The following is a 19252-nucleotide window of genomic DNA, read 5'->3' as shown; positions in this document are numbered from 1 at the left end:
TTATATGGATAGATCACATTTTATTTATCTATTCATCAGTTGATGGACATTGGCGTTTTTTCCACTTTCCTGCTATTACTAACAATGCTACTGGGAATATTCATGGGCAAGTTTTACATGGACTCATGTTTTTGTTTCTCTTGGGCAAATACCTGAGAGTGGAAATGCTGGGTCACACTGAAACTCTTGTAACTTTGTGTTCCCGGGTTATCATCAGGACCAAATTCTGTGTTCCATCATCCCCACTCACAATGAAACCTCTCCCTAGTACTGCTGCTATTCAGTATTATGCTCACCAATTTGCCTTGCAGTAATTCCTATGTGACTCTTTGTGACTTTCTGGAAAGCGGGGACAGGGTCTCTCATTTTTGTATACCCCAAGGCAGTGAGTGTACTGCCTTGCATAAAACAGAAACTCCGTATGTGCTTTTGAATTGGTGGGAAGTAAAAGTATTAAGAATTTCATGTGCTTGATCCTACAAAATGTGTCTAAAGCTAAATAATGTTCACTTTATTTTTAATAAAGTGAGACCTCACTTTATTAAATGTGTATAAAATTAAATAATGTGTCTAAAACTAAATAATGTTCACTTTCAAATTTCAACAAATGGCAAATAACACTTAAAATAAAAGTGTCTAAGGCAAACCAATTTCGTATGTTAAAGTCTGTTTATTTTGAATTATAGAAGATCTGGTATTTTGGATTTATATTAAGAAAACAAAACACTTTAGAAATTATAGAACTTTGAAAACAAACTTAGCACAATACAAACAAAAGTAAATGACATCATGATGTGTTAAAATTTAAGTTCCAAATTTCACATAAATTTCACTGAAGCAAATTCAAATTCACTAAAGCAAATTAAAAAATTCTTTTTAATGATGTGCTTCTGTTGGTTTTCATTATTGTTTTTACAAGTCAACAAAGACATATTAATAAGAATAAATTTTTACTATGTTGAAATGCTGTATTTTTCTTTGCCAATGTTAAAGAATGGAGGGATATTTCCTACTCTCCAAGATAGGCCTGTTTCTAGCCTTTGACCTGGAAATGCAGACCACAACTCTGGTGGAGTCACAGATTCCATCAAGGTTATTTGCACATTCTCAGCCTAATTATGCATGAACATATTAAAAATATTCTTGGTCACTAGGCAGGTGGGAGATTTTCTCCAGAGTCAGTAACAAAAAAAGAAGCTGGTGCCTAACTCTGTTCTGTCTAAAGCAGTCCATGTGGCTTTGAGAATGTCCGCATGAATGTCAGGATATTGGCTGAAATGACAGGAAAGTATCTGACTGTAATTCCAAGGAAAGATGAACTCCTTTGTTGTGGCTATTAATTCAATTTTATTGTTTTTGAAGTGAAAAAGTAAATATTAAATAGTATTATCCAAGTGTGTAAACGCTAGTATTATATACATATATGTATGTATGTATATATATATATTTTTTTTTTCATAAAAATAATGACTCATTTTCTGAAGAATGGAGGCCTAGGGCTAACTAGTGATTTGCAAGCTCTGCTGCATCGTAGAATGAAGCATAGTAATGCTCAGGCCACACTGACCAATTACATCAGAATCTCTGGAGGTACCACACTGTATTTCCTTTTTAAACTCTGCAAGCTAAACTTGAGAACAAATGAATTAGGTCATATTAGGTCATAGGCTGATACAAGTTGTATTACTGATTATCTTAACACAAATACAGGTTGGTTTTTGCTGTGTTTTTGAGTGTGTGGTTTTTTATGAGGAAGGAGCGTGATCTCTTGCTCAATGGTACTGAAAGGTGAGCTGTAAAATTTTACCCCAGAAGATAATAGTGCTCTACATTTAGCCTGCAGCACTAGTTCTTATCCACAGGTGCTTATCAGACTCATTCTTAACACTTCAAAATAAATACAAATATCCAGAAATTCTCCTAGACCAGCTGAATCAAAATCACTTGGGAAGCACTTGAGTTTGTGAACTTTAAAAAAAGTTCTGTGATTTTTGATGTCATATTTTGGTTGAAGATCTTTAGAGGTGTGCCACATAATATGTCCTTAGTTGTATTTGATTAAATTACAGGGAAGCAGATTTTAGAATAACTTTAAAAAAATCACATAGAGCTACCCAGCAATGGAATGGCCCATTTTAAGGCAGTCAGCCCTCTGTGTCTGGAAAAATAAAGGCAGAGGTTGGATTAACACCTGCTGGGAATGTCGTCCAAGGGCTCCCAAACAGTAAGTAGTTGGATCAACAGATAGTTAAGGTTATGCCCAGTTTTTAAGTTTCGTTGGCCAAAACCTGCAGTCGCTCACTTACAATGGATATTCACATTTTCATGAAAAGTCATGATTTTGCCAGAAGTATCATAATTATTTTGTTTCTAAAATTGGCTAGATCGAAGTAGCATTAATGGAATGTTGCCTCTGATAGCAGTCTTACCGAGGGAAATATCCTTCCCTCCTTCTCATGTTTGCATGGAGGGATGGAACTTTTTCTTGCTCCTTGGGAGACAGAAGTGCGGGAGCAAGCTCCAGGAATCCTCATTCATTCCTCTCGACAGACAGGTGTCTCATCTGATGAGCGATCTGGGAAGCAGGAAGCCAACACGTGTGGCCCAGCCCCTGGTGTGTTCTCTCTCCTGAAACCATTCTCTTGAAAGCTGAATGGGTTTCCGAATGCAAAGGTGGGCTCTATCCCTGGCAAGGCAGAGATCTGCAGTTGTGTCCAGGCAGAGATATTTTAGGGAGCCTGATAGGAGAACAAGCCAACCTTGCCCTCTACTCCAGCTTCACTGATAATGAAGCTGACACTTTGACTCTGACTCCCATGTCTTATTTCTCAATTTGTTCCAAAGTGAAGAGGGGAATAAGAGAGGTATTCTTAAGCCCCAGAAGTATCACAATCGAGTCATGAATTGTAACTTCATGTGTCTATAACACTTGTGTTCTAAAATAGCATTGTTATTTTTTTTTAAGTCGATGAACAACTATAAAATACAAAATACTTCCCAAGTTACAAAAAGAACACAACATATAAAAGGCCCCTTTTCTTTACTGGCATAATTTGGGAATTCTAACTGCTCAATTGTCTATTTTTAGGTAATAGCGACATTTTCCAAGTTTTTACTTTATTGAGAATAGTCTTAGTCGTGATCTGCAGAAGTTGGTCCTGGGCAATTTGAAGAGAGGTCTTCTTTATCTGTGATTTATGTGGAGAAAATAAAAGATTAATATGACTTATATGGTAAACTATTGCTGCAAATTATGTTAACATAACACGTTTTGTAGTTGTGTTTGCTACTTACTCAGCTAAACCAGGGAAAGATACAATAAGAACTAACCAGTCTTAACTGTCAAAAACTCCTTAAATTCAAGTTAACAAAGGCAACTTGGGTGAATGTTTTAAAAGGGAATGTATGTGGCTCTATAAGACATCTGGCCAGGTTTAAACCCCTTTCTTTCCTTAAAATAGAATAAAATTTTAAAAAATGGAGTGGATTTCAAAATTCTGATTTTTATAGTTCAGGGACAATAACTACACAAAAGCTAGTTTTAAATTTATTTATTTGTTTGAGAGAGAGAGAATGAGAGAGAGAGAGATTAAGAGAGAGCATGAAAAGAGGGAGGATCAGGGACGCCTGGGTGGCTCAGTTGGTTGGACGACTGCCTTCGGCTCAGGTCATGATCCCGGAGTCCCAGGATCAAGTCCCACATCGGGCTCCCAGCTCCATGGGGAATCTGCTTCGCTCTCTGACCTTCTCCTCACTCATGCTCTCTCTCACTGTCTCTCTCTCAAATAAATAAATAAAATCTTTAAAAAAAAAAAAAAAAGAGGGAGGGTCAGAGGGAGAAGCAGACTCCTGCTGAGCAGGGAGCTGATCCCGGGGATTCCAGGATCATGAACTGAGCAGAAGGCAGTCGCTTAACCAACTGAGCCAACCAGGCCCCCAAAAAGCTAGTTTTAAATTTTTAAATAGGGATGGCCTGGGTGGCTCAGTCAGTTAAGCATCTGCCTTCAGCTCAGGTCATGATTCCAGGGTCCTGGAATCGAGTCCTGCATCAGGCTCCCTGCTCAGAGGTGAGCCTGCTTCTCCCTCTCCCTCCGCTGCTCCCCCTGCTTGTTCTCTTTCTTTCTCTCTCAAATAAATGAATAAAAATCTTTAAAAATTTTTAAATATCTTTCAAGTACTATAGCTCAAGAAAGACTCTTTATAAATAAAGCATGAAAACAAATCATCCCCAAGACTCAAAAGTTCTTCCTTTTGAAATAGAAGACTGAAAAAATTCCCTTCTGCACATTTAGTTTCTGAAAAGTTAAAAGCATCTTTAATAAGGCCTGTTAATGGGATGCCTGAGTGGCTCAGGCGGTTAAGTGTCTGCCTTCAGCTCAGGTCATGATCCCAGGTCCATGTAGGGCTCTAGGGAGCCCACTTCTCTCTCTGCTTGTGCTCTCTTGCACGCCCTCTCTCAAATAAATAAAATCTTTAAAAAAGAATTTCCATTGTCTTTGGGGAATGTGACTTTTTCTCACACACACACACACAAAATCAAAGTTCAAAAAAAAAATTAAAGAACATTTGTGTTCAATATTTTGAAAAAGTGCCAAGTATCTTACCTTCATAGGCTGTTCCACACCAAATACAATACAGATGTTCTTCTCTTAAATAACCAGTCAATATCTGTAATTTTTCCAGTACCTAGACATAGGACACAGGCACATTAATAGTTCAAACTGAACAGAATCTTGGTTTTCTCGTCTTTTGGATCCTGCCAAATTAGCCCAAGGCCATAAATCTTCTGCTACTCTCTTAACCAGGTAGAAGTGTAAAGGGCAGAGTATATTAGAACATATCCCAGTTCATCAGCCACCCTGATATTTTCACAAGTCTGCCAGACACAAAGAGACCACTTGTTAACATTTAGAAAATGAGGCTTGGGCTGGCTCTGTTTTAATCAGCCTCCTTTAAAGACCTCTTCTACTTTCAAAGAATCTTCCTCCCCAGTGGGATGAGAGTGAACACTGTCTCCCTTTGTCCTTCAAGTTCTTACCAATGTTCTCCCAGCTAAGTGGAACACTGGTTTTTCAAATTGGGAATGTTTCCTACAAAATGCTCATATATAAATAACCACAGAAATAGGATTCCTTTCTCGAATAATCTCTACTTCCTTTGAACTTTTTTTTTTTTTTTTTTTTTTTTTTTGCTTTGTGGGTAGAGGAGAGAGGTACTCCTACAGAATCACTTCCAGAAATTTAACAGGCAATAAGGTAGAAATTAAAATAATTTACATTTGCAGTTTATCCATCATCCAAACTAGAGCTCAGATGAGAGTGTAAACTGAAGCTAAAGGAAGAAATTAAATAAAGTTTTAGTAAACTTATAATGTCATGGTTCTCAACAAGGGCTGATTTTTCCCCACGGAGATATTTTGCAGCGTCTGGAGACATTTTTGGTTGTCACGGAGAGATACAACTGGCATCTGCTGCATGGAGGCCAGGCCTGATGCTACGAGGCACAGAACAGCAGCCCCTGCCCCCAAACAATCACTGGGCTGAAAGCCTTAATGGTGCCAAGGCTGACGGGGCTCAGTGGGTTAAAGCCTCTGCCTTCGGCTCAGGTCATGATCCCAGGGTCCTGGGATCGAGCACCACATTGAGCCCCACATGAGTCTCTCTGCTCAGCAGGGAGCCTGCTTCCCCCTTTCTCTCTCTATCTGCCTCTCTGTCTACTTCTGATCTCTATCTATCAAATAAATAAATAAAATCTTAAAAAAAAAACAACTGGTGGCAAAACATACACTTAAGTCTTCACTCTTATATTCATCTTCCTCTGGCTCTTTTTCTTCCTCTTCCTCTTCCTCAGTCTCCTCTTCAAGCCCCAACCAGTACCATGCTTCCCTCGGAACCTGAATGTTCTGAAAAGGAGAAAATTATTCCCAGTTAAACACAAATATGCTCATGTCAACATGAATTCGTATTCTTTCAATTCAACATTTTCTGAATTGCCTCGAGAGTCATGCATTGTGCTGCATGAACCATGGGAATAAAGACCCAGTTGGAATATTGTCCCCAAGTTGCTGCCGGTCTAGTGGGGACAAGAAGCCTTGGGTATACGTAGCCTAATGGGTATAAATTAATACATATAAGCTAGAAATCTTAAGTGTCATGACACAGACACAAAATAAAATGCTATGAGAATACAGAAAAGTGAGAGATGGCTTCCAGAGATCTATTTACATATGAGGGAAATTTGACAAACATTTTTGAGACTTCAAATGAAGTAAAATCATTTTATTTTGATGAAAACATCAAAATAAAAAATAAGCGCAAAGCAAAATAAAAATAAAAGAAAAAACAGAATTGTAAAAACCACTGACATCTAAAATAGTAATCTACCATAGATTTTACTAGTTAGGGATGCATGAGGTACTGAATATGGACTAAAAATAGGCTATTCTGGTTAATCAAATATTCTGGTGAACAGGATTTCCACACGCATCAGCTCTGAGTTATCGATACTCAAATAAGTAGAGAACAATTAAATATAAAAACGCTATCTGAGGCTTACCGGGTAATTCAGACCACCCCGGTTCCTGCAGCGGACAAGTCATCTGAGTATTAGTCATCAAAGATCAGTAGTGCCCATTAAATGAAAGCTTTATGGGGTAGCAGGCTAGATACAGTGGGTTTGGGAGTTCTTTTCTTTCTTTTTTGGGTCTAATTAGAGGGCAAATTACACTGGGTGCAAAAAAAGTGTTCCAGTTGGAACACAGCTGAAAGCCTTGCCTTCTGAGTATCCAACTGGCGGCAGGCTCGCTGGCTTCTCCTCAGGTCTCCTTCCAGCTTCACTTCATCGTGCTTATGTTTAAATCGCAGTCTAAAAAATAAATCAAATCCAATCAAACAATCACAGTCTCACTGAAAGAAGAAAACAGTCCACGAAGAGTCTGTACTCTCTTTGCCCATTTTATGTGCCCAGCTTCCAGGGAACATACCCCAGTAAAGACAAGATGAAACCCAACCCAGCACAAGTACAAGGTGTTACCGAAACTGCTCTGCAGCTGTTTCTTCAGCTTGGTTTTGCATGCGAATCTTTCTCCTGTAGCTTTCTAGTTTTTCCTCTGCTTTCCGCTTCAGCAATGCCTCGTGACCAAGACCACTTTTCCCTGTTTAAAAAGCAAACTCTGAGGAGCCTGCTGGCTTCACACTTGAAAGCATGGCAACTAACATATTTGTAAATGACACACAATTCCAATTGGAGGACAATCACTTAAAATCAATGAACATGAACAATAGGAGAAAATACCAGAGATTTTTTTTTCCCCTAAACCCAAACTCACAATTTGATTTATACAAAGATCATTAGTCTGATCTCCTAAGATAGTCACGCTATATAAAATTTTTTAAATTGGGAAAACAGGATCAACTGTTATACTTTTATATAAATATAACGAACAAATAAAATATTTATTTTTCTCTTTAATTCATCCAAAGTATTAAGAAAAACACTAAATGGATGAATCTGTCTTAGAAAAATTTGACGGATTTCAATGGAGAAAAGTAGCTTTGCATTTTTAATGGTCACTACAATTTTTCCCCATATTTTTATGATTTAAATTTTATTTTACACTCAAACTTTTATTTTTTAGTTTAAAAGACTTAGAAGTTTAAGAAACATCTTACAGAGGGCTTCCTTTGACAAGAACTGTAACAGTGCTACCATAAAAAAGTATTTAGTAAGCAAATACATGTGCTAGATCTAAGTATAAGTTATTATTACTGGTAAATATGCTCAAAAATAATTATATACCTGTTTTGACGTTGAGAGGAATTGGCTCAACAATACCATCCCCTAAGAAAAGAGAACAAAACACACAAACTACTTTAGAAATTCTTCCGCAAACTATAGGCGAACCTGGTATGCGATATTACGATGTTCTATACATACCCCTCCGGCTTACTGAATATACCCTATCATCAACTACCTCCCTTGCCTTCAAATACCTGCTCCTTAGTAAGGATGACCCACAGCCCCCTCTGCCCTGAGAAGGTAGGGTTTCCAGAAGTGAAAACACTGATACTCTATGTCCAAGAGGGCGGCAGCCTCCAGAGAAACCAAAGCCTTGCTGGGTGAGGATCAAAGCCATTATAATAAAGAAGAGAAGATGAGAAAGACAGTTTACTACAAACATCTGACCTCTCCATCTTACTAAACAGTCTCACTTTCTAGAAGAGAAGCAGGAACTGAGCTTGTCCCAGCAGGTGCTCATTGAGGCAGCTGCCACAGGTACAGAGCAAGCGGGGAGAGTCCTGCCATCCTCCTCAATGTCACTCCACTGTCCTTTGGCCCTTGCACTCCTCAACCCTTCTCTTGTCACCATTCTTAGCTGCTGCCTTCATTCTAAGTCTTGCCCATCCCAGATGTTAGCATCTTCAAGGCTAAGCTGGGCTAATAAGTAGCTCTTGATGGCAAACGTTGTCTGAAGTGGTGAAGGAAGATGAAAGTTGTCCATATGCTTGTGAGCACCTAAGAGACTAGCTAAGTTGTTTAAAGTTCGGTGCAGCTGGATAAAGAGTCGTCTCTGGTACTCATCAACAGATCAGCATTTGGTGGTTAGGAACACCTGCTTCCGTCTAGACGGAACTTACCACTCTTGCCAAGGGCCTGACCGCTTTTATATCCCATCTTTTGGAGCAGAGCAAACCCTTTGTTTTCACAGCCTAATGCATTCTTCAGCCCAATATCACGTCTTTCTTGTTCTTCTTCTTTTAAACTCTTCTGCCTATTTTTCAAATTAGCTTCCTGCTGCTTTTCTTCTTTTCGACGGGCTTCTCGGATCTGCCTCAGCATTGGCAATCCTGGTCTGATGTCTTGTCTGAAGAATAAGGGAAAAGGGGATTTTGGATGAGTACATGAAGTTTTCTCACAACTTTGCTACTCACTCATTTCACACTGCTTAAAAGTTCAGTAGCACTTCTATGATCACCTTTGTTATTATTGGTTATTATTGGTATTAAAACATAATCAGTGACCTCTAGAATGGCGGTCTTAATAAAAATAATGAAGGCTGGTGCCAGATTGTAGGAAACTAAAGGAAGTAGAGAGTTGAAATAGTAATTTTACACTAATTTTTCTAGGAGGTTGGACTTGGACATAATAAAGAGCAAAGCTGAATACTAATTAGAAGAGACAATAAGATAAAATAAAGCAGAAGAGAAATTTCCTTGAAAGAGAAGAGTAACAAGAACCAAGGGCAGAAGTCAATGTTTAGCATTAAAAGGGAAATAAAGGCTCCTAGTATATTTGTATGAAAATGTAGGAGATGTTCCCATAAAGCAATAGAACTAACCTTCCAACTTGCATTTAAAATCAATGCTATTACTTAGGAATCTCCTACATACTATTACATGAGGTATACATCTTTACTTACTGGACATTAATGAAGGAATCAGACATGTAGTCCTCTTCTTCTGCCATGTTCAACTTCATATGGCAAAAGTATCTACAAATCAAATAGGATAAAGTAACAATACCTATTATTTTAGTTTATGATGGAAATAGACCTTTCTCGGTAGCTCTCCCACACATTCAAGTGCCTCCCAGCAGCTTTCTGTGTGAAGCTCCCCAAGAACTCTTCTACCCCAAGCCTCCTTCATCCCCTATTATTTCCAAATGAATGTCACTACAGTATGCCCATTCCTGACCTCTTACAAACCTCTGCCAAGACTTCCTCTACAGTACCCCTCATTTTTCCTATATTTAAGGCATTTCTTTCTCACCTAAACTATTACAACTACTTCCTAACTCTTCTCATTGCATTTGGCCTCTCCTCTCCCAATCTGTTTCCTACATGCTCTCCAGAGTGGTTTGTTTGTTTGTTTTAAAGACAGCTATTTTTTCAAAGCTCATTTTATTTTAGTAATCCCTACACCCAACATGGGGCTCAAACTCACAACTCCAAGATCAAGAGTCCTATGCTCTTCCCACTAAGCCAGCCAGGTGGCCCCTGTTTTTTTTTTTAAATAAGTCAGGTCATTTAACATGTTTCAAATCCTTCAATAAGCTTTACTCTGTAGGCACTGGAAGACCAGTCACTTAAACACAGTAGCAGAAGGGATCCTAAGTCATAGGGGCTTCTCATTGGCCTCTGAACATACTACAGACATTTCCTTCCTTCTGGGCCTTGGCGACCCTCCTTCGGTCTGTGCTGACCATTTCAGGCATTGCTCTACAGCACTCCACGTCCAAGCTGCTCCTTTGGAACTCGATACAGTTAACGTCTCATGTATATGGAAACATTTTTTGAGGAGAGTTTCCATCCAAAACAGTTAAAATCATGTAACTATTTTCCCTTACAGGGATAACATAATTATCAAGAAAGGTGCATCTTAAACTTTATTATGTACAGGAACTGCCTCAGGAGCTTCTTAAAATCCAGAGTCTGATTGTGAGCTAGAGCCTGAAGTTTTGTATTTCCAATAAGCTCCCAGGTGATATCAATGCGGCTGGTCCAGTGGCTAGTTACAAAGGGAGTCATTGGTTACAGTGCACACATGCTGTTTTTACCTGTATCCTTTCCTTTGGGAACCCAGCCCTCTGCTCTCCATGTGGTTCTAGTGGAGGGTGGCAATCTCAGTACTCGTACCAGGGACTCCCAATTCTGGTATACTATGTCCCAGCAACAGAGGAGGTGATGAACTAACCAGGGAAGATAAGCGTCTATTTCCTTACATGATAAGAATATACAGATTTGGGGGGGGGGGAGATACCTTCACATACTGGTATCTTCACATACTGGAAGTATGTGAAGCTGGGCTTCAGATGGCCACCTTCCTGGCCATATGAAGAGATTCTATTCTGCAGAATGAAACCAGATAGAAAAAATGGACAAAAGTAGTCCTAAAAGCAGTGAGTTTCTAAGTCTAGTTCCTAAGACCCTGATTTTTATAGCACTTTCTTTGATGCTGTGATCTAACATTCTTCCAAGCTAGATGGACTGATAAATTTCCTCATGACTTAAACTTGGAATAGGGATTCTGTCAACTGCAACTGAGAGTCTGGACAATTACACTGGATAGGAAAACTATTACTGTACTGTTTTTGTTTGTTTTTATAATTTCTTAATGTATTCTTCCTAACTGGGCTGTAAACCCCAAAGACAAGTTCCCTACCACTGTGGCCCAAACACCATAAATTCTAAATGTCTAGCTATGGTAAGAACAAGAAGAGTCTTTGTGATTTTGTAATAATAGAACACTTTTCTCCCTAGGTTATCATGTCTTAAAACAGATGTACAGATAATGTACTTTTATGAAACAAACACTCTTGTAACCAAGCAGTGGCCTCCAAGATGGCCCCCAATGATTCCTGCCTTTTGGTTTTCCACATCCTTGCACAGTCCCCTTCCACAGTGACCAGGATTGACCTGTGACCGATAGGGTATTGTGGAAATGATGGAGAGTGACTTCTTGGTCATAAAAGACACTACAGCTCTTAGATCACTCTAACTCTGGTTAGATTACTCATTTTAAAGAAAGTCAGCTGTCATGTAGTGAGGACACTTCAGCAACTCTATGGAAAGGTCCACATAGGAAGACCTGAGGTCCACTGTTCACAACCATTACAAAGTTGGGACATGTTTGAGACATTTTAGACATGATTGAGACATCTTAGAAACAGAGCCTCAAGTGCCAGTCAAACCTTCAAATGATTCAGCCCGGGCTACCATCTTCACTACATCTTCTTAAGAAAGTCTGACTTAAGTTAAACTACTAACAAATTCCTGACTCATAAAGCTGTGAGAGAATAAGTGATTATAGTTATTTCAAGCTGCTATATTTTGGGATAAATTATTATACCGTAATAGATAATATAATCCATCACCCATATCATGACCCTTGTCAGCTACCTAGGAGTCCTCTTTGTCCCCTACCAATTGTGTAATTTTCTTACTTCTAGTTTCATCAGCCATGTGTGCATCCTTAAACATTATCATTTTTTATTTTTATTTTAATAAGGTAAAAATATATGATTATACATAGCATTTGTGGTAATTCACCCACTGTCTCTAAACTTCAACAAAATTTTCATTTTTAATAATAGTACTTTTACACATAATGGTTTAGCGCCTACCCGGTATCTCAAACATTTTTATTCCATTTAACCATTAACAATTATATAAGGTAGGAATAGTTAGTCCAGCTTATTAGTTGGAGAAACTAAGGCTCAGTATGGCTAAACACAAAAAAATCCAGGTCTCAGTGCTCTTGCTTACTGCAAACCAGGTCAGATTATTTTTAAGGGACCCATTTAGCTCTTAACTGTTAGGCAGATCTGAATGGAGGTTCCAGTTTTTTTTTTTTTTTAAACTTTCCCTTTGTGGGTACAATATGCTTTAGCATCATCCATTCGCATCAAGCATAAGGACAAACTTCGTAAAGCGATAATCCAGGCACTGATGACACAGTAACAGCAGCGGAAGTGGTTTGGAGCGGTCGGATTCTGGGTATACTTTAAAGGTAAAGCTAATAGATGGGAAGCAGTGTGTCAAAGAGCGAGGTCACCGATTACTCCAAGGCTTTTCGTCTGAATACCTGGAAGAATGGAGTTAGCCAGTTTGTTAGACCGTAGTAGGTCTGGTTCGGGTAAGGTTTGTCTTGTTTTGTTCCGCAGAGAGCGGGCAGGGAGGCGGCAACAAGAAGGCTGCTTCAGACCTACGGAGAAACCCATTACACATCCAAGGGGAGAGAAGGGCTACGCAGCTGAACGTATAGTAGAGACCTAACCAGAAAAGCCTCAGTCCTCCCCATCCCCACCCCAGGGACCCCTGATTCCTCCCTTCTCGCGTCCATCCCAGCTGCAAGCATCCCGCAGACGCAACGACTCCCGAGCGGGTAGTCAGTGATGGTGTGACGGCGTCGTCAGAAAAAGCGCAAAGCCCACCACTTTTTACTATTCCCTCTGGGGTCCCCAGCGTCCCCACCCCCGTACCTGGCAGCTCTACTCTCGCCCGGCCAGCTCCAGCGAGCGCGCGCTGCGCATGCGCCCACCTACCCCGTGCGACGTCTGAACCTCAGGTCCCACCTGAGTTTCCAAGCGAGCCATCAATTGGAAACCTGTGGCAGGCAGGACTAGGAGAATGTGATTAGTACGCTTGCGCAAGACCAGGCTTCCGCGCATGCGTTCTACATTCGTTTCCTGCCGGCCGGAGCGCGGGAGGCGGGGCATCCGGGTCGTTTGGCAGATGCTTCTCGCCCCGGAACTCAGCTGTTCAGCCCCTGCCAGAGTAGGAGGTGAGGCCACCCCCGTCTGCCGCCAAAGCATGCACGGTGACATGCACACAACCCCCTGCCCCCCGTTACGTTTTCAGAGGGCTGGAGAGGAAAATCGAGTTTGTAATGAACATTTTCCTTTCTCAGTCTCCAGGCTCGGTTCCGGACCACCGTCACCTACGGTTGACAGCCCGAATGGCCCTGTTGAGGCCCGCGGCGGGCTCTTGCATTTCCCCTAGGCCCGGGACTGAGCTACGGGGGTCCTCCGAGTAGCCGGGTTAACCCGGACCTGCAGCGCGCACAGCCTCTGCGGGCTGCATTTCGCGCAGCGCCCGGGGTTGCCACGGGGATGTGGCTCCGTCACCCCATCCCAATAGGAAGGCTTTTGGAGACCTCCAGTTTGACATCTTTATGCTGGGAGTTTTGACGTCCTCCTGGGCCAGGGGAGGGTAAGGGTGCTGTGCACCGAGCAGTGGGCTGGAAAAGAGGAGGATGGATTGTCAGGCCCAGCTGGTGTTTGATCTTGCCGAAGTTTTACCATTTATGGAATAAGTTAATGACATGCATTTTGCTACGCATTTTTCTTCTGGGATAATGCCTTATTTGCCATATGTATTTATATATTTTATATTTTAAGTAATCTCTATGCCGAACGAGGGACTCGAACCCACAATTCCAAGTTCAAGAGTCGCAGGCTCTACTGACTCAGCCAGCCAGGTGCCCTGCTATTTACAAAATTTATTTTAACTTTCCGTTTATTCCTTTGTTCATTCTTCCTCACCACGCATGACTTTCATTTATGTTTGTTTTCGTTTTAGGCTGGTCCTTTAGAATTCGGTTTTTGGGTTTAATCTCAAAGAAATTGTGTAAATTTCCCCCAAATGAAGTGAAAAGTAAAGCCCTACTTTTCATTTTTTAAGTGGTTACATTCATTAAACTTGACTTTTAACATTAAAAAATCCTAACAAGTATTTTTAAATTTATTTAGGTGTGACTTTTAAACTTCAGTAATGGAGCTAGCCCACAGTTTATTGCTAAATGAAGAAGCTTTGGCTCAAATCACTGAGGCAAAGAGACCAGTTTTTATCTTTGAATGGTTGCGATTTCTTGATAAAGTCTTGGTTGCTGCCAACAAGGTATGGTTTTTTTTTTTTTTTCTTTTCCAGCCGGGTTTACATAACGAAGCATATTATATGTTCATGATTTGTGATAAAACAAACATTATGTTTTGGGAAGGTTGTGAGGTCACTTATGGAATTGAGAATATAGCACTGGAATAGGAATTGTTGTCTGTCCTTTTTCTGTCTTGTTGCAAGACCTGAATCTCATTTTAACTTTTGCCTACTTCATGTATCTGCCTGGACAACTGATTGTGACTGGAGAAAAATATGATATGACTGCTGTCATTTTATATTCATTTATCTCCAACTTCAAGTGGTCCTAAAGTGCTGCCTAGCAATCCCAGTATCTTCACTTATCTCTCTGAGGAATTATAATTGGTTTTTTTCCCCTTTCTGTTTTCTTCTGCCTACACAATCTCTTTTATCCTAGTTGCTTTTCCTTGTGTGTACATTTTATTTTCTGTCTTTAATATTAGATGCTTTCCTCAAATACCTGATGATGTTTGGCATCTGTTCAAATTTAAGAGTGAGTAGGGGGTGCCTGGGTGGCTCAGTGGGTTAAGAGTGAGTAGTAAGTTCCCTGGGCAGGATGAAGTTCATTAACTGTGCTTCACTGTAGCTAGTCCTATTGTTTGAGGAACTCCTGACATTGGTATCATAGGTTTCTCGTAGCTACTCATTCCCTGGAATGGACATTTCTACTCTAGTGTCCTATAGTGTGTCAGCAGCTGCCTAGATTCTAGGAATTCGGGATGGCTAGGAGCTTCAACGTCCAGTATGTAAACTTCCATTTAATCCCCCTGTCTTCAGTGCAGTTTTCCCAGCTCACAGCTGTGCTGAGCTCTCTAAGTCTGGAGTGGAGGAGAGATGCAAGAGAGTCTTACAGCATCTAGACTCTCAACCATTTCCTCTAGCTCTAGGCGCAACTTCAGTCTTTCCTCCAAAAGTGCCTAGAGCTTTGAACAACAACAAAACAAACATGAGCTTTATGGGATTCTGTGATGTAAGTTGGGTCTCTTCTCAGCTTTCCCTATTTGAGATACCTGGCCTCTATATTTTCTGTTGATTATTTTACCATTTTCTTTGCTCTTGTAGATTTGGGCTCTTTGGGGGGTGGGGGCAGGTTGCCCTTTAGTATCATTTTAGTAGTATTTCTGGAGAGACAAATTTAATGCATAGATTCATTTACAGTTCTTAGCTCAAAGTTTCTCTTTTCTCTTAAACTCCTTCTAAGTGAGAATTTGTTGCCTACATTTCACTGAAATGATCTTGGTTAGTCATCAGTGATCTCAGATTCTTCCAGCCAGTGGTCAGTGTTCTGTCCTAGTTGACCATCAGCAGCGTTTGATATAGTTGATCCTCTACCTTGAAACACTTACTCTATTTTTTGTTTTGTTGTGCAGTTGGAAAATACAAAAGTATTTGTAGGTATTTATTCCTTCAATGATATCATAATCTCGTGATTTTTACTGCCATCTATACAATAATAACTCCCATATACCCAACTACCTCTTTCTTAAACAGCATCTCAAAATTAAGATACTCAAAGCCAAATTCTTGATTTCCCCATCCTAAACCTGTCCCTTCCCTAGTGCTCATCTTCTCAGGAAACGACCATTTCTTCCTTCTTGTTGCTCAGGTCATAAACCTTAGAGTCATTCTTGACTTCTCTCTTCTTCTCAAACTTCACATCATGCACATCAGCAAGTCCATTGGTTCTATCCACCCAGTATGTCCAGAATTCAGTTATTGGTCATCACTGCCATTGTTCCCAGATGTCTCATCTGGGAACTTCCTAAGTGCTCACCATATTCCAGCCATATACCTTGGAGAGTATTCTTTGCTCAGTATTCAGAATGTGCCTGTTAAAACGTTCTGATCGCATTCCTCTTGTGCTTCAAGTTCCTGCTTAGAATGACATAGAAAATTCTTACAGTGGTGTGTAAGGCGCTCGCTATACAGTTTGGTCCCTTCTACCCTTCCAACTTAATCTAGATCCACTACTTCCTCTCTCTGACAATGCTCCAGCCGAACTGGCCATCTTGCTGTTCTCAACTAAACATGCTTCCACCTCAGGGCCTTTGCCCTTGTTCCCTTTGCCTGGAATGTTTTTCTCGCAGATATATGCATAGCTCACACCTTCAGTTCTTTTCAGGTAGGGCTTTTCTTACTAATCTGTACAAAACAGACCTTACACTATTCATTTGTATCTTTGGTAAACTCTGTCTTTCCCCACTAGACTGTAAGTTCACAAGAGCAGAGACTTTGTTGTGTTGGCTGTTCCATCCCAGTGCCTAGAAAATAGCGCATGGCATCTAATAAGTGCACAACTGGCATTTCTTGAATGAATGAGTGAACTCTCAGTATTGATTATGGTGTATCTGAATTTTTCTTTTTGTGCTGTCTACGGCTCTTGAAGTTTCTTTCAGTTTCCTTCAATGACCTATAATTTATGAACTACTGACTTTGCTTTTACAGGGCAGCATTGCTAGGTTCTAAGACTTCAGTTGTCCACATGCCCAGTATTTTACATCCTTTGTTGGTTTCTTAGTAAGTTGGTGTGGAAACTTTTTGGATCTAGAGTAGTCACTTTAATTGGTAGCTACCTTTTTGGCATTGGAGGGGAATGAAGGATAATACTTAATCTAGGAAAGAATGGTTCATTTCTTTATTTTTTTTTTTTAAGATTTTATTTATTTATTTGTCAGAGAGAGAGACAGCACAAGCAGGCAGAGTGGCAGGCACAGGCAGAGGGAGAAGCAGGTTCCTTGCTGAGCAAGGAGCCCGATGCAGGACTTGATCCCAGGACCCTTGGATTATGATATGAGCCGAAGGCAGATGCTTAACAGATTGAGCCACCCAGGCATCCCAAGAATGGTTCATCTCTTGCCAAAGTGTTCCTTATCTTGAAAATTGTCATGTATGGTTTTATGCCTAATGTAATCTAGATTTTAACTGTTCAGTATTTTTTTATTTTTATTAAAAGGTAACAAAGGCATATATAAGAAAAAACTGATAATATTCTTTATGTTTTGTAACAGACTGATGTAAAGGAAAAACAGAAAAAACTTGTTGAACAATTAACTGGATTAATAAGTAGTTCGCCTGGACCACCTACACGAAAACTGTTGGCTAAAAATCTTGCAGCTCTTTATAGCATTGGGGATACTTTTACGGTTTTTCAAACGCTTGATAAATGTAATGACATTATCAGAAATAAAGATGACACTGCAGCCTACTTACCAACAAAACTGTAAGTACTTACTGTGATGTTTTGGTTTTTTTTAAGAATAACTTATCTTAATAAGGGACCACTGACCATAAAGATGCCCAGGTGAGTGGAACCTGCGGTGTGTTGCTTGACAATGAAAGATCTAAGTAGGTCTGGGGAAGGGGTTCTTTTTCAAGCTGTTTCATCATGCTTGGGACTTTTAGAAACGACAGAATTGGTATGATGTCAGCAATTTGCACAGAGGTCTTTTAGTAAATTTGGATGGAGAGAATATTCTTGGCTGGGATAGAAAGAAAAGTAAAGCATTTCTAGATGATGGGATTGAGGCAGGACGCAGCAAACTAGCCAGTAGGCCAAATTCAGGCTGCCGCTTATTTGGTAAATAAAGTTTAATTGGAATACAGACATGCCCATTCATTTAGGTGGTAGCTGCTATCATGCTCTAGTGGCAGAATTGAGTAGCTGAGGCAGAGACCTTTTGCTTGCAAGTTTACTGACCTTAGATTAAGGCCTTCCCAACTCCTGGCTCATACTTGTGGCTTGGGTCATGGATAGACATTTCCAGAGTAAGCCTTCAGGTTAATGGCTATAGGGTGCATCCTATGAGAGGGTCAAATAAGAAAACCAGCAGTTGTACTACTGATAAGCCTAGTATTCCTAGTGAGGAGTATCGTCAAGGGGAAAATAACTCATCTGTGGCCTAAGGGGAGAACAGTGTCAAGGAGGCTTCCCAAAGAGGTATCAGCCGAAGATCAACAACAGGGAACAACACATGGTGGTTAGTCAAGTAAGTGGTTAGATGGGAAGATGGATGTGTTAGGCCAGGGATTGACAGACTTTATGAAATGTGCCAGGTAGTAACTTTTTGGCTTTGTGGACTGTCCATCTCTGTGACAACTGTTCACCTCTGCCATAGACTGTGTGTAAATAAAAGAGCTGTGTTCCAGCTAAACTTTATTTGCAAAAACAGGTGCCAGGCTGGATGATGGGCCAGATTCGGCCTACAGGCTGTAGTTGGCCAACCTGTTTTCTAGGTGAAGGAAACTTCTCATTGGGAGCAAAAGTAGGTTCTTTATACTTTACTTACAGTTCTTTTCAGAAAGATGCAAAATGGAAGAAACAAGTCATGAGGGGAACATGAGAAGTTCAGTTCTGGGTTCACTGATTTGCAGTAGAGGAGGGAACACCCAAGGGACAGTGTGTAGTAGGTAGTTTGAAGTTGTGGTCCAGATTTCAGAGCTCTGAATTGAGAATGTAGTTTTGGCAAGTGGAGCAGAGATTAGGAACCCTGTGGTATACATAAAGTTACCTAGGAAGGTTCCTTTTGGGGACTAGAGGATGGCCAAGGACACATCTCTAGAATGCCATGCAAGGGGCCTGGACCAGTGAAATAGCTTAGAGAGGAAACGGGGAGATTATTCTGACCCTGGACACTGAATTTTAGGTCTTTTCTCAACTGTACAGGTATGTTGTGATTAGATTTTGTGTTGTTTTGAATAGATGTAGATCTCAGAAGTTTTAGAAGAGGTTAGAGAGTCCTAGTGTTTTCCAGTTTATTTTGGAATTTGAAGCTATGTTAATACTTTGATGGTTTAGTTCTCCACCACTTAGCAAATCCACACATTACCTTCTCGTTCTGC

The 19252-nt window shown here is 40.3% G+C and overlaps 2 protein-coding genes across 9 annotated transcripts in view; one reads left to right on the top strand and one right to left on the bottom strand.

Moving 5' to 3' along the window:
- Window positions 1–3023: 3023 nt before the first annotated feature.
- GPATCH11 (G-patch domain containing 11) lies at window positions 3024–13156 on the bottom strand. 5 transcript variants are annotated; one of them, XM_004765433.3, is made up of 10 exons: window positions 12979–13156; window positions 12582–12701; window positions 9419–9490; window positions 8637–8863; window positions 7798–7839; window positions 7033–7153; window positions 6774–6864; window positions 5786–5902; window positions 4605–4686; window positions 3024–3188 (listed from the first exon to the last, which is right to left on the bottom strand). In XM_004765433.3, exons 3-10 carry the CDS (start codon window positions 9475–9477, stop codon window positions 3133–3135), a joined length of 795 nt encoding a protein of 264 aa, XP_004765490.1. In that variant the 5' UTR covers window positions 9478–9490; window positions 12582–12701; window positions 12979–13156; the 3' UTR covers window positions 3024–3132. The 5 variants fall into 5 exon arrangements, with proteins under 5 accessions (XP_004765490.1, XP_004765493.1, XP_044935191.1 ...); XM_004765436.3 differs by having other exon boundaries at window positions 13042–13153; XM_045079256.1 differs by lacking the exon at window positions 12582–12701.
- A 41-nt stretch (window positions 13157–13197) lies between these two features.
- The window catches only part of HEATR5B (HEAT repeat containing 5B), a 105422-nt gene continuing 99367 nt past the window's right edge, over window positions 13198–19252 (top strand). For 2 of the 4 annotated variants that reach the window (XM_045079255.1, XM_004765439.3), the window contains exons 1-4: window positions 13216–13280; window positions 13897–13976; window positions 14248–14395; window positions 17422–17633. In XM_045079255.1, coding sequence (XP_044935190.1) covers window positions 14270–14395; window positions 17422–17633 — 338 coding nt within the window. In that variant the 5' untranslated portion in view covers window positions 13216–13280; window positions 13897–13976; window positions 14248–14269. The other 2 variants (XM_004765438.3, XM_045079254.1) reach the window with 2 other exon arrangements.

The sequence above is a fragment of the Mustela putorius genome, unplaced genomic scaffold (assembly GCF_011764305.1).
Source record: "Mustela putorius furo isolate JIRA1106 unplaced genomic scaffold, ASM1176430v1.1 tig00000281_pilon_pilon_pilon, whole genome shotgun sequence".
In the NCBI taxonomy this organism is placed as follows: domain Eukaryota; kingdom Metazoa; phylum Chordata; class Mammalia; order Carnivora; family Mustelidae; genus Mustela; species Mustela putorius.
The sequence above is the reverse complement of the archived record's forward strand: the minus strand, read 5'-3'. Positions and strand labels throughout refer to the sequence as shown.